Source organism: Megachile rotundata, chromosome 3 (assembly GCF_050947335.1).
Source record: "Megachile rotundata isolate GNS110a chromosome 3, iyMegRotu1, whole genome shotgun sequence".
Lineage (NCBI taxonomy): Eukaryota > Metazoa > Arthropoda > Insecta > Hymenoptera > Megachilidae > Megachile > Megachile rotundata.
The window spans coordinates 19,327,684-19,340,775 of NC_134985.1; the positions used below are offsets into that span (position 1 = coordinate 19,327,684).

A 13,092-nucleotide genomic window follows, 5' to 3' on the forward strand; every position below is an offset into this window, starting at 1 on the left:
AAATCATATTATTACAGAGAGAATTCGATGATATTTTATCGAGAAAATTGAATTAGTAGACGACACAGAAATAGTCGAGATACGTATTCGATGCGTTTCGGTGAACAGGTGTGGTCCAAGGTCTCGATACAAGCAAAACGATTTGTCGTCAAAACAAGTAATTTCAATCGAACAGACACGGTAATTGATACAACACAGTTAACTGAAAATTCACCGGGAGTCCTTGGGTGTTCCTTGTTCCTCGGCAACGTGCATTCACGCGAAATGATTTGTAGTCGAACAGGAAGGCCAAGCGGCGCGGATATAATTATTCAACTAGCTGACAGAAAGTCCTCTTGATTTATCGAAGGAATCTTGCGCAATACGATTCATCGTACACTTAAAGACTAATCGTCGTAGAAACCTTGAACAATCGGCTGGTTTATGTTCGGAACATTAATAAAGCGATTATGCAGCTGCTTTGATGAAACGCAGCTTCGAATTCGTTTGACACGTTGTTTCACGATGCCCTTGTGCGAAATCTGGTCGGACTTTGAAGTTCCTATCGCGAAATACACTTTGTACTTCCTGTTTACAGAAAATTCTCGAGAGCAAGAGGGACAAGCTGATGGATCAACTGGAGGAAGCGAAGATTTTGAAGAGCAACATCGACAAACGGAGCGTGAACGTGTCGACGATTCTGTCGAAGTACCTGAACGAAGAGGAGTTCGCGGACTACCAGCACTTCATCAACATGAAGGCGAAGCTGATCGTGGACGGCCGTGAGATTCAGGACAAGGTGAAGCTTGGCGAAGAGCAACTGGCTGCTCTGAGAGAAGCGATCGACTAGTCGTAACAACGAACTGATCGCACGAGAGAAGCGTGTGTCTACGCTACAGATGTAATCTGCACGCGAGCAGAAACGCGTGTTCTAAAGTCCTTTTGATCGTGATCCAACGACAGGAAGGTGTCAACTGATATTTGCGACTCGTCGAGTTAACGATATAACGATTTTGCAGGAATCGGTGAATGGAACGTGATATATCCGTAACGAATAAGCGTACTGGTAGCTTGAAATTGTATTAGAATACGCGTCTTTGTATATACATTCGTGTCCTAGATGGACAAACTTTCGAGACTTGAAATTGGAACACATACGCCATCGTGCTTTGCCGCGGAAGACAGAGTCGCCCGAAGATTTTCAAGATCCTATCGTGATCACGAGACAGCCTCAAGTGCCTAGTCCTTGCTGAGCTCGTATCGACTGTACCGTGTTTCGCGTAATGCGCGGCTGAATCATCGTAACGCAACGAGTGGTACGCGCGAATACGATCAAGGCATGAAACAATTGCTTTTGTTAATTGTTACTGTTCGTAAAGTCATATAAGCTAAAGTAAGAAGCATCGAAATTTTAATATATTTTGCGGAACGAAATTTTGCAGCGCATAGCGAGTGGCTGGCGCGAACACGGATTACTTATAAAATTTTTAAGAATTTCAAGTATTTCGAGTTGTAGGCGTTTAAGACGTCCGAAGTTTAAAACGTACGAGTTAGTACGTTTCTCTGGCACCGTAGAGTTTTCGTAGTCGATTCGCGCCAGTCGTGCTCGAAACACTCGTGCGTAACGCGTGTTCTGTTCGCGGCGGAGCGTGGACGGTTCACCGCTGAAAGCAAACACGTGTACAACATACGGATGTTTCCATTACCTGGTTAGCATAATGTTCGCGCGCGGTGACGCATGCCGCGAGCGAAGATTCTTGACCTAGAATTACTTCTGGTGCCTTCTTATATACGATATGTGATATAAAGGGTAAGGAGTTACGTGGTCGTTATACATATACATATATCTACACGATACAGGCAACCAAGCGACGTTGTAACATGTATATAATATAAAGGATGAAGAGGATAGTCTTTAAGCGATGATACTTTGTAGGAAACACTCATACACGTATACACGCGCGCATGAACCATGACGCGAGCGCGTGAGACACGCATCAAGAACCATCATTTACACGTACATGCTCATTTATACAACGATTACTATTTTTTACGTTTTTGTTCTAACCCCAGAGGCTCCACTGAGCCTCTATGACGCTTGTGATCTTACTTACTCCTGTACGAACCTACCAAGGACTCTCGAAACCGGAAATCGGATAAATTTCGAGCCTCCATGGTGGTCCTACGAAAAATTTTATGCCTCGTTCGTTGTCCAAACTGTTTTCTTCTTGTTTCTTCGTTATTACCTGTTTCCCGCCTCCTGTTTTATCGCGAACACTTCCCGTCTTCTTCGTTGCCGATCGTCTCGGCGGTCGATCGCGACGATGAAACACGAGGACGGAGAAGACGCTACGAAGAAGACAAAATTCGTATCCGAAGGATCCTCCGGTTCTTTGAGCTCGGTAATGAGATATTTACTAGGAGACTCAAAGATGTCGAGACGGAATCCGTTTTCTGGTTCGCTCGAGCGAACGGTTCGCAACGTTACCGCGAGAATTAATCGGACGAACAATTCAAGCGTTCCAAATTCTCTTTAGAATGTTTTGTTTTAAGTTACATTCTTCGAAACGTGTACTATTTGAACAAACATCTCGAAGCGAATTAAATTTCAGGTTCGACTCGTGTGGTTCGAACCGTTTGGCGAGGAAAAAGGATTTAAAATAAAAGCAAATTGTAGCGCATTGTGAAAGACTGAGCACAGGGCATAAAATTTTGCAGCAACATTATAGTCAGTTTCTGTTCCTCGTTTGTTTCTCGATTGTACCGATACGGACGGCGATACTGTAATCTCGCCGGCCGGCTGACCGGAAACCTGCCACATTTCGTAATGTGCTTGTAAGCAGCGTTACAGCGTCGCGAGTCATCGCGGTGACTCGCGGTCAGAAGAAGTGCAAAATTGTACATAAAAAAGAAAAGAAAAGAAATCGCATGATCCGAAGTAGAAGATGAAGAAAACGAAGGCGAAGAAGAAGAAAAGAAGAAATCATGGTGCTCTGCATAATCTATTTTTTACGAGAAGAAACGTTCCATTAACGCGTAGTCTATAATATACTGTACGCTAAGGTCATTAAATATTTAATAGTGTCCCCTCACTCTGTACATACTCTTTACAAGCATACAATTTTAGTGTTAACGTGATGCGAGAAGAACCCGTTTAAACAGTTTTACAAGCTGCATATACACTCATACGCGCGTCACATACAAACACACACATGTAAACGACGACGCTAGGTCGTCGTGTTAGTCTGACAATATTATTGCATATTTCGAATGTATCGCGAAATCATTACAGTAACTACCTTTCCCAAACTCGCTTGCAATAAATAACACGTTGGAAATTACCAAGGATTTATTATATGTTGGAACCCTGCACGGATTCATTTTTGCATGGAATTATAGAAATTTTATGGAATCAGAAACTTTAAATTTTGCGCCAAATGTAGGTCCAGGCGAGAGCGGCACGTGACATTATCGACCGAGGGTATTCAGTCCACTTCCTCTATGGTCGGACCGTCTGCGGCTTGAGAAGCACCTCCACCTTCGTAAAACTTTTTCATAATTGGTTTACAAACCTACAAAAACAGTAAACTCGATTAGACTCATTTGCAGGTATTACAGTTATGAACCATTAATATCTACTTTGGCTGTAGCAGATAAGGAAGGTTGCATCGATCAGTTACCATCGACAGGAAAATAAGGAAACCATTAATGTCAATATTTCTCAACTATGTTATGGTTTCGTTTCATAGAGGGAGAACGACATTTTTGAACGTCCGTAAATGTATGATAGAAAAATTTGGAAATCATGATAAAATAGGAAAGGTACCTTTTCAATGTCTTTCAGTTTAGCCTCGAACTCTTCCTTCGTAGCAGAAATGTTGCTGTCCAACCATTTGATTATCTCGTTGCATTTGTCAGCGACGTGTTTCCGGTCACCCTCTTGTATCTTACCCTTGAGTTTCTCGTCCTCGACTGTATTCTTCATGTTGAAACAATAGGACTCGAGGTTGTTCTTCGCCGCGACCTTGTCCTTTTGCGATTGGTCCTCCGTTTGGTATCTTTCCGCTTCGCGAATCATTCGCTCGATGTCTTCCTTGCTGAGGCGACCCTTGTCGTTGGTTATCGTTATCTTGTTTTCGTTGTGCGTCGATTTCTCCACGGCAGACACGTTCAGGATGCCGTTCGCGTCAATGTCAAAGGTCACCTAGGGACAGAAAATTAAAGAAAAGCTAGACTCGAGGAGCACTTTCTCCTTTGTTCGAAGGACTGTGCGCGACCCAGACGCCATTTCGTCGGCCCGTTCCGTTTCCGCGTTTGCTTTCCGTTCCGATGCTTATCCGGACAACCTGACAATTCCAATAGAGCCCCGTCCGACCCGTGCACACTGCCGGCAACAGGCAGAAAAGAAATCACGAGACGCTGGATCGTCTGGAAAGGATCTTTCCACCCCTGTCCACTCGCAGCTTTTACCCTCGCCCTTTCGACGGACTGTGTATACCCTTGCCAAGGATTTCTTTTTTCCTCGCTCCAACCGCTGCCTTCTGCTCTGCGGAATTGTTTTCTTATCTTTGACCAGACTTCCAAGAAACGTTTATTAGCGATCTGGATCAATTTCTATTGGGTCGCTACTCTTCCTTTTCCTTCATTTATCATACTAACGTGATTTATCGCGAATGCAATTGCATTTGCAGTAACCGATTCGATGGAGTGGTACTTAAACGAAAACATACGCGAGGATATTACGATGCGAAACGGGGAGATAATGCTTCCGATATGGTATATAAAGGACTGCAAATCCCAAATAGACTATTTACCAATTCAATAGCAACACGCTAAACGTCTTACTTCGATTTGGGGCATGCCACGTGGTGCCGGTGGTATTCCGGATAGCTCAAATTTGCCCAGGAGATTGTTGTCCTTGGTCATCGCCCTCTCGCCCTCGTAAACCTGGATCAGAACGCTCGGCTGATTGTCCGAGTAGGTAGTGAAAGTCTGTGTCTGTTTGGTCGGGATCGTGGAATTGCGTTTGATTAGGGCGGTCATCACACCGCCAGCGGTCTCTATCCCTAAGGAGAGAGGAGTTACATCCAGGAGCAGCAGGTCCTGAACTGTCTCGGACTTGTCTCCCTGCAAAATGGCCGCCTGTACCGCAGCTCCGTAAGCCACTGCTTCGTCCGCGTTTATCGATTTGTTCAAGTCCTTGCCGTTAAAGAAATCCTGAAGAAAAGAAAAAGAGACAGAAATTTAATTATGCTCGAAGAAACACGATACACCCTGCAAAATTGTAAAGTATAATTTCATAAGAGCGAACGGAATTGCCGGGTGGGTAATTTGAAGGGCATTAATTAAAATTTATCTGGCCGATCGCGCCATTCGTCAGACTCGAATTCAATTACTATTATTGGTATCCCGACGATAAAAGTCGAAACCCTTGGTCCCGTTAAGGACCATAAATATATCCGAGCGGACAGGATATTTAATGGTACCGGTACAACGATGACTGGGCGTGGGGTCGAAAAACGCGAGTGTTGACTTTGTCATCGAGCTCATTAATTCTGTAACGCCGTCGCTCCAAGGGGAACCCCCTCGGTGTTGTTCGTGACCGTACCCTCGTCCGGCTTTTCGAACCCCGCTTAAAACGCAAGGGTGGCGGTCTGCTAAGAGACGTAATCGAATTTTAATGCGTTTTATCATCGAATCGGCTCTATATCATCCCGAACTTTGTTTTAACGAAGCGACACCCGATGTTAGCTCAGGGAGTTGCTTAAAAAATTGAACAAACATTGGCGCGAACTCGAAAGACGAAAAGATGGATGTTGCCCTTCGGTTTTCTGGTCGAATAAAGTCACCTGGAGGAGTCTTTGGATCCGTGGGATTCTGGTTGATCCACCGACGAGAACGATGTCGTGAATCTGCGATTTATCCATCTTCGCGTCGCGCAGAGCTTCCTCGACAGGCTGTAAGGTACCCTTGAAGAGATCCTGGTTGAGCTCCTCGAAACGGGCTCGCGTGATCGACGTGTAAAAGTCGATGCCATCGAGCAACGAGTCGATCTCGATGTTGGCCTGGGTCGACGACGACAAGGTCCTCTTGGCTCGTTCGCAAGCCGTTTGCAATCGACGGATCGCTCGCTTGTTCTTCGTCAGGTCCTTTTTAAACTTCCTCGAGAACTCTTGCGCGAAGTGTGTCACCAAACGGTTGTCGAAGTCCTCTCCACCGAGGTGCGTATCACCGGCGGTTGATTTCACCTGCGAGAACGACTCGTTATAAACAATCCCGTACCGCAGGAAAGTAAAACGCGAGATCCGAAGATTTTTCCCGATTCGATGGGAAAGGTAAAGCGAATCGGACAAACGAAGGTACAAAGAAAATTAAAAATCTTCCGTTTCCTTTGCGAAAGAAATTATCTCGCGAAGAATGCAAAGGAAACCGCTGCCGCTGCATGCATAAATGAAATATTCTCTGCTGTGTAACTTTCGCGTTATTCCTTAACATCACGGTTTTATTTAAAAACTTTTCATGGCTAAAGTTGTTTGGCGAGGGTAATGTTTCCTGTGAAACGGTAAGAAGGTCCATCTCGAGTAAGTGGAAACGACATAAGGTGGTCGTAAATTAATATGTTTTAGGTCTTTCGCATTTTGAAACTTTGGGTCATGAGAAATTAGTCGTTCTGTATTCTTAAGACCTTGCCAAAATTTCTAAAGTCCTGAGTTTCCAAATTTTAAACTTTTAAATGTTAAGAGTAACAAAATTCTGATATGGAAGCAGTGCCTGATTGAAATTCCAAGCCTGACCGATTTTACAACCACGCTATATCGCTGGGAGCAAGTATAAGCGCGAGAAACGAAGGCAGACAGGCAAAGAGTCGGCTGGTGATCTTACACGGACTTACCTCGAATATGCCATCGTTGATAGTCAGTATCGATACGTCGAAGGTACCGCCACCGAGATCGAAGATCAGAACGTTCCTTTCACTGCGTCCCTTTTTGTCGAGGCCGTAAGCAATAGCGGCGGCAGTCGGCTCGTTAATGATCCTCAGGACATTCAAGCCGGAGATAGTGCCGGCGTCCTTGGTAGCCTGACGCTGAGAATCGTTGAAGTACGCTGGTACCGTAATCACGGCGTTCGTGATGGCCTTTCCCAAATAAGCTTCCGCCGTTTCCTTCATTTTCGTCAAAACCATCGACGAGATCTCCTCGGGAAAGAAGGTTTTCGTTTCGCCCTGGAAGTAATACGACCACGGAAAATTGACCGGGAAAAGAGGCAGAAGACCTCGCGCCAAATACTTTCCAAATGATTTATCCCACTTTCGGCTAACCCTAAGTACCGATCACTACAGTTCTCTCTATTTAAAGAAAAATAATGACGCCTTTTCTACGTATAAAATTCCTGGAGAATGAATTCGCAAAGGCTGTCGAAACGTTAATATATTAAAAATTCCAAGAATAAAATACAGGAAAAATACGTTCCCCGTTTTACTTGTTATTTTCCATCAACGCGAAAAACAGCGGAAAGTTATGAAACGAGGAAATATGTACATTAAACATTTCAGTTTAACTTTAACAAAGAATGTTCTATACTATACAACAAACTTTGAAGCGTTCCGTCTACAAAGGGTTAACAAATTACATATTTACAGAACAAGACCGTACTTCAGCAGCAACAACTTCGATACTGTGTGTAAATGAGAAAATCGAACGAAACGGTACAGACTCGCGTCAAGTATTTCTAATTAAATTTCCCGTCAAAACGTCAATGTTCTAGCACGAGTGCAAACATCGGACCGCGTTAATCAGCTCGAACTCACCTTGTACTGAACTTTAATTTTCGGCTTTCCCGCGTCGTTAACAACAATGAACGGCCAGTGTTTCAAGTCAGCTTGGACCGATGGGTCGTCAAAGCGTCTGCCAATCAGCCTCTTTGCGTCTGTCGAATCATTTCATTTTACATTTCTTTTCGCCATCGATTCGAATTTGCGTGCACTCGGTTGCAGCGTACTTTTAACCAAGAACGAGTCACTCCATCACTTTTCTTCGATTCTCAGATTTAATATACCACAAAACCTCCGTGTTCTCGATTCTCCTAATTTTCACATTTTAGGGATCTCCGGATTCTAAGTTTTCAGCTTCTCAAATTCGCCAAACTCTTAAATTTCCGAATCTCAAAATTTCCAACTTCTCAAATTCGCCAAACTCTTAAATTTCCGAATCTCAAAATTTTCAACTTCTCAAATTCGCCAAACTCTTAAATTTCCGAATCTCAAAATTTACCAACGAAAATCGAAAATTAGTGATGGGGTTTTGACTTGATCATTTTCGTGCATTTTCTGGAAGCCTACAATGTACGTAATATTGGCACCGAGCGCGTAATTGGCCGGAAACGCGAGGTTGATCGAACATAGACGGGAAGAAAGATCGCGGCTACGTTCTTAACATCGTAAAACGAGAGTAAGCTTATCGTTGGCCAACGAAACGTATTCCAGCCTCGTCCACGGACGGACTACGGATACCGAAACGAAACGGTAAGTCGATTTGGCAGCGACCGAAACGAGAGCATCCTCGACTTTACAGCGGCTTCCGGTCGCGTTTCTTTTCGCAGACCGGCAACTGCACAGGAAGCCGGGCCAGAAGCCCGGAAACGACGGTGATTCTTGTAATCCTAGCTACGCTGCCAACTCGGCAGCACGATTATCGAGAATTCAATTCGAGGAACGCTCGCTCGGTTTCTACTTCGCGCTCGTACACGTACACCTAACGATAGTGAATGGGCTGGTTATCGTCTCGATTCCCTTCGAATTACGGCATTCGAACTTGGAAATGTTCGAACGTCTTGAAACTATGTTTCATTCGAAGAAAACGAAGTTTGCCGAAGTTTCGTCTCGTCATGGTTTGATCAATCCTTTGCCTTTTTATGCATTATGGTTTAACAGCTGATCCTTTGAAAACATTGCAGTTCGATAGAGACTGTATTTTTGTTCATTTAATGTAAGATTTCGTACTTGAAAAAATTATGAAAAGAACAGAGAATTTGGGTTTTAATGATTCAAGAATTTAATTTCTCCCTCTTGGAAAAAGCAGCAGTGCAATTTTTTGTGGTGTCTTATTTAGTACCTACCGAAAATCGTATTAATGGGATTCATGGCGACTTGATTCTTGGCTGCATCGCCAATTAACCTCTCCGTGTCGGTGAACGCCACGTAACTCGGCGTGGTACGATTCCCCTGGTCGTTCGCGATGATCTCAACCTTCCCGTTCTTGAATACCCCCACGCAGGAGTAGGTAGTGCCCAAGTCGATGCCAACTGCCGGTGCCGCCATCGTGGACCTGAGAAAAATTTCGAAAGCCGAGATGGAAAACGGGAGAGAACGAGTCTCGACTGTTTCGACTGTCGCGTCGCGTCTATTGTCTTCTTGCATTCAATGCTGCGCGCGATTACGCTAAATTGCGGGACTGCATAAAAGTGCGCAGACTGTTCTTCGATATATAGAACGTGGCTCGGAGAAAGTTTATTCTTCGCGAATAGACGCGGAGAGGACGATATTTCTGGGACGTGCTATAGGGGGGTTAATGTTAACGACACTTCATGCCCCGTTGTTTTTCTTGCTTTACGATGATGGCGTTCTTGTGCTTTCAAAAATGTCTGAAATATTGACGACCGACGGTGTCGGGAAGAAATTGATTTATGGATTCTTGTTCTAGTTTCGAGAGTGAAGTCGGTGATACGCCCTTCGAACTCTCCGTTGCGATTTTACATCGTTAACTCGAAAATTGTTAATTGCAAAAATTTATGATCGTGCAGTTCGTAAGCTCCCTTTTGTGAAACGTCCCGTAGACGAAAATGTACAAGGTCTAATACTCCAAAAGCTTGCAAATGTTCGAATCTTGTTCCCGCTCGAAAAACGAACATTAACTAAACCTTAACGTGACATAACTCAGGAGAACGAGAACACGAGTTTCATGAAAGACGTAATCTGGATAGTTTCCGAGAGACTTCTCGCGTTGTTTGCCAACTCTCGGCAATCCTAAAACCACCGCGCGATTTCTCTCTGGTCGTTTCGATCATCGCGCAATTACAATAGCGATAGGAAAGATCGATCGGGGCGATTCGTAAATTTCGCGCGACGCGTCGATTCCCAACCGCGACGAGTCGTTCGTGACCAGAATTTCGAATGGTCCCGCTACTGCGTCGTTGGCATGGCGGGCACAAAGGGACACAACGATACCGCCTATCCCATTTATGGCCCCATAATAAACTTTCTGTCTCGAACGATGTCGGTTTCCCTGCGAGGATGATCGATAGCCGTGAACGGAAACGCTGAGCGAATAGAATTTCGCGCACCCTTTCGTGTTTCCTTCGCTTCGAAGCACGACTACGGGTGGGTAAATAGTTTTACGTTTATTTAATCCAATGTGGAGAATTGTAATTATGAACGAAATAAAAAGAATAGGGAAGAAGGAAAATGTACAACAATTTGTAAGATAGAAAATGAGAACGTGAATATAACTGTTTGACAAGAAAGTTCAAGTTTCTGTACAACTAATGTGAACATCGACAAATTCAACGGATCAGTTGCACCGATGTAAATCAATTAAACTACGTGTCTTCTTATCGAAAACGGAACACGACCCACAGTACATACGAAGGAGTCCCGCCCCATCCTGGTCCAGCGTCTCCGAGGAGGAGCTACCAGTCAGAGTTCGATAAATTTAGCCCGTAGAGGAACCAAGCAGGATGTGACGTGTTAATTTGCTTATCCTTTCTTAAACGGCTAGAACACAGACATCGTTAACGACTATTTGGAAGCGCTTAAACTTCCCCGAAACTATTCGAAATCAACACCGATACGATCAGCCCATATCGACTGACAGTACACTGCATTTCTACGTCTCTCTGTCCCCGATTCTCCGCTCATTCTTACATTCCTGACATAAATAAACAAAACTGTCTTCGAAACTGCAGGAAACTGCCATAAATCAGTAAGAGCAAATGTAACAATAAGACGTAGAATAAAGAAAGGGGGCCAAGAATTTGCGAAGGAAACGCAAGAATGAGGTCAGTCTCGAACACGAAGAAAGTAACCAAAAGACCCACAAAGAAAAGTACGTACAACAGGAAACTAGAGGGATGTAGAAGAAGTGGGTGGACATACGTGGTCCAGGGAGGTGACGCGAATATCGAGATTGGATCGGGGAGGGTGATGGTGGAACAAGTCTCATAAATATATCGTCAGACCGGTAAACAACGGCACGCGAAGTCTGTACAGGCGATACGTCCGTTTTCGTGTCGTATACACACGCGAAGTATCGTAGAAGCGTTCGGTGGCCACGGTCGTGGTCGTGGTCGTGGTCGTGCTGCGACCGGGATTTAAAGCCGGAAAATTTATCGTTTCGCGAAGAGGCGGACAGAAGCGACGAAAGGGATGAAGCCGCGGCTGCAGGATGGAGAGGTGGGAGAGCACGAATGGATGCAACGAAACGTGGACGAGGATAGGAAGGAGAAGGACAGCGAACGTTGAAAAGCTTTGGTAAACTACCAAAATAAGTTCGGGCCGTCTGTGTATCGGGTACTATAATACTATCCGTAGAACGATTCAAAATGGTAGAAGTCCGGTTGTTACCATACCCGGTTTTTCCGTTATTCGAACAGGAGATCAGTGGCTAACGTAGAAACTACAGTGGAGGTATTATACAGACTAATTCGCGGGGGATCAAAAAGCAGATTAACGGATATCGGTGATCTACGCTATTTGTCGAACAATCGTGTTCGAAAAAAATGGATCTTGTTGCGTAACTTCGATCGGGGCCAGCGTTAATTCTTTTTGAGGAAGCCCGACACATCGTGGCCGTTGCAAAAGCAGCGAAACCGATTTCATTTTATCTGGACCCTGTCATCGGCGAATTACCGCGTAAACCGACCGGCCGAGCGGCGTTCGAGTGGATATTACGTTGGATCTGCAATAACTGTAAGCGTTTCGGGATTTATATCGTTTCATCCTCGTGTAACCACCATATTGGCCGCTGCTCCAGAGCTGCTAAGCCCCTTACCATTCGCCCCGCACCGAACAATATCCGGCTAACTTATACTCGAAATGTTGTAGCTCGCCGTTCGCCTCTCTCTGCCCTTCTCTGGCCGGGCTGATCGACTCGCGCCACCGACCAACCAGCCCTGCCGATCCGCTGAAAATATTGTAACCGGTTCCCACTTTTCTCTCATTCGATATCAGCCTCGTTATTTATGATATCTATTATCCGGCGAGAAATACGACAGCAGTCGTTCGCTTGTCCAGGCAGATTACCAGCCTCGCGAAGTCGCTTTCGATGTGCATCAGACTTTGCTCGAATTTTCCGTTCCGCCAACGCATCGCCTTCGTTTTACACGCTTTTCGATCGTCGTTAAAATAACGAAAGTGTGGATCTACTTCGACTGAGCAAAGCAAGGGAAGAACTCTCTTGAAACGCTACCGCAGCGATAAAGACTGCAGGAATTGAACTAGCTCAAGAACGCTTCTAGAAATTAAAAGATACGACTAACCCAATTCCTATCCTCTGACGTTTAAATCGTCCACGAGAAGCAAGAAAGCGTTACGCAGTAACCAAGAGACATTAATTTCTCTTTCGAAGCCAAAGAGATAGGGGCCGATAACCGAACAAAAGGGACCAGCTGTAACGTGGCGTGGCGTACATCGCGAGAAACGAGCCTTCCCCTTAAAGGCGACCATTATTCTCTCGTTTCGCTCTCATAAGTCATAAATAATACGCGACGATCAAGTTTTCGCCGCACAAGCGGTATCGAGGCCGTTGGCTGGTCGACTGCAAATCCCTTCGCGAAAGACGAAACGGCTCGACGTTAGAGATCCCCGACGATCGTATCGGGTGTCTCCCCGCTGAAGATACACGTCCTGACAAATCTCATATGGTATTCATGGAAACTGCGTATTCATCAATGAGATGATCGTTGGTACTTCGGATAAAAATCGAACGTCGAGCGTGACTGTTACCCGTCGCGTAACTTCGTCCCTCGTCCTCGTCCCCAATCCCTGGCCCCGACTCTTCCTGTCACTATAAAATACAGGGTAGCCCATTTATGAAGGACATCCTGGAATTTGTGGACTCT

General features: G+C 44.9%; 2 protein-coding genes across 5 annotated transcripts in view; one reads left to right on the forward strand and one right to left on the reverse strand.

The window, feature by feature from the left end:
• Window positions 1-3,320, forward strand: part of Shrm (shroom) — a 161,874-nt gene extending 158,554 nt beyond the window's left edge. For all 4 annotated transcript variants that reach the window (XM_076530083.1, XM_012290811.2, XM_012290812.2 and 1 more), the window contains one exon: window positions 578-3,320. In XM_076530083.1, coding sequence (XP_076386198.1) covers window positions 578-829 — 252 coding nt within the window. In that variant the 3' untranslated portion in view covers window positions 830-3,320. The remainder of the gene's footprint in view (window positions 1-577) is intronic.
• On the reverse strand, window positions 3,311-9,580 carry LOC100881613 (heat shock cognate 71 kDa protein-like). The gene is made up of 7 exons (XM_003705621.3): window positions 9,094-9,580; window positions 7,787-7,905; window positions 6,872-7,201; window positions 5,829-6,227; window positions 4,825-5,196; window positions 3,806-4,183; window positions 3,311-3,551 (listed from the first exon to the last, which is right to left on the reverse strand). The coding sequence occupies exons 1-7, from the start codon at window positions 9,392-9,394 to the stop codon at window positions 3,465-3,467; spliced, it is 1,986 nt and encodes a 661-aa protein (XP_003705669.3). The 5' UTR covers window positions 9,395-9,580; the 3' UTR covers window positions 3,311-3,464.
• Between the last annotated feature and the right edge of the window lie 3,512 nt (window positions 9,581-13,092).

Coding starts and splice junctions, on each gene's coding strand:
- LOC100881613 (XM_003705621.3), bottom strand. CDS start 9,394: ATGCAAGAAGACAATAGACGCGACGCGACAGTCGAAACAGTCGAGACT. Junction 6,228..6,871: donor TCAACGATGGCATATTCGAG/GTAAGTCCGTGT, acceptor TCGTTCTCGCAG/GTGAAATCAACCGCCGGTGA. Junction 4,184..4,824: donor GTGGCATGCCCCAAATCGAA/GTAAGACGTTTA, acceptor TTCTGTCCCTAG/GTGACCTTTGACATTGACGC.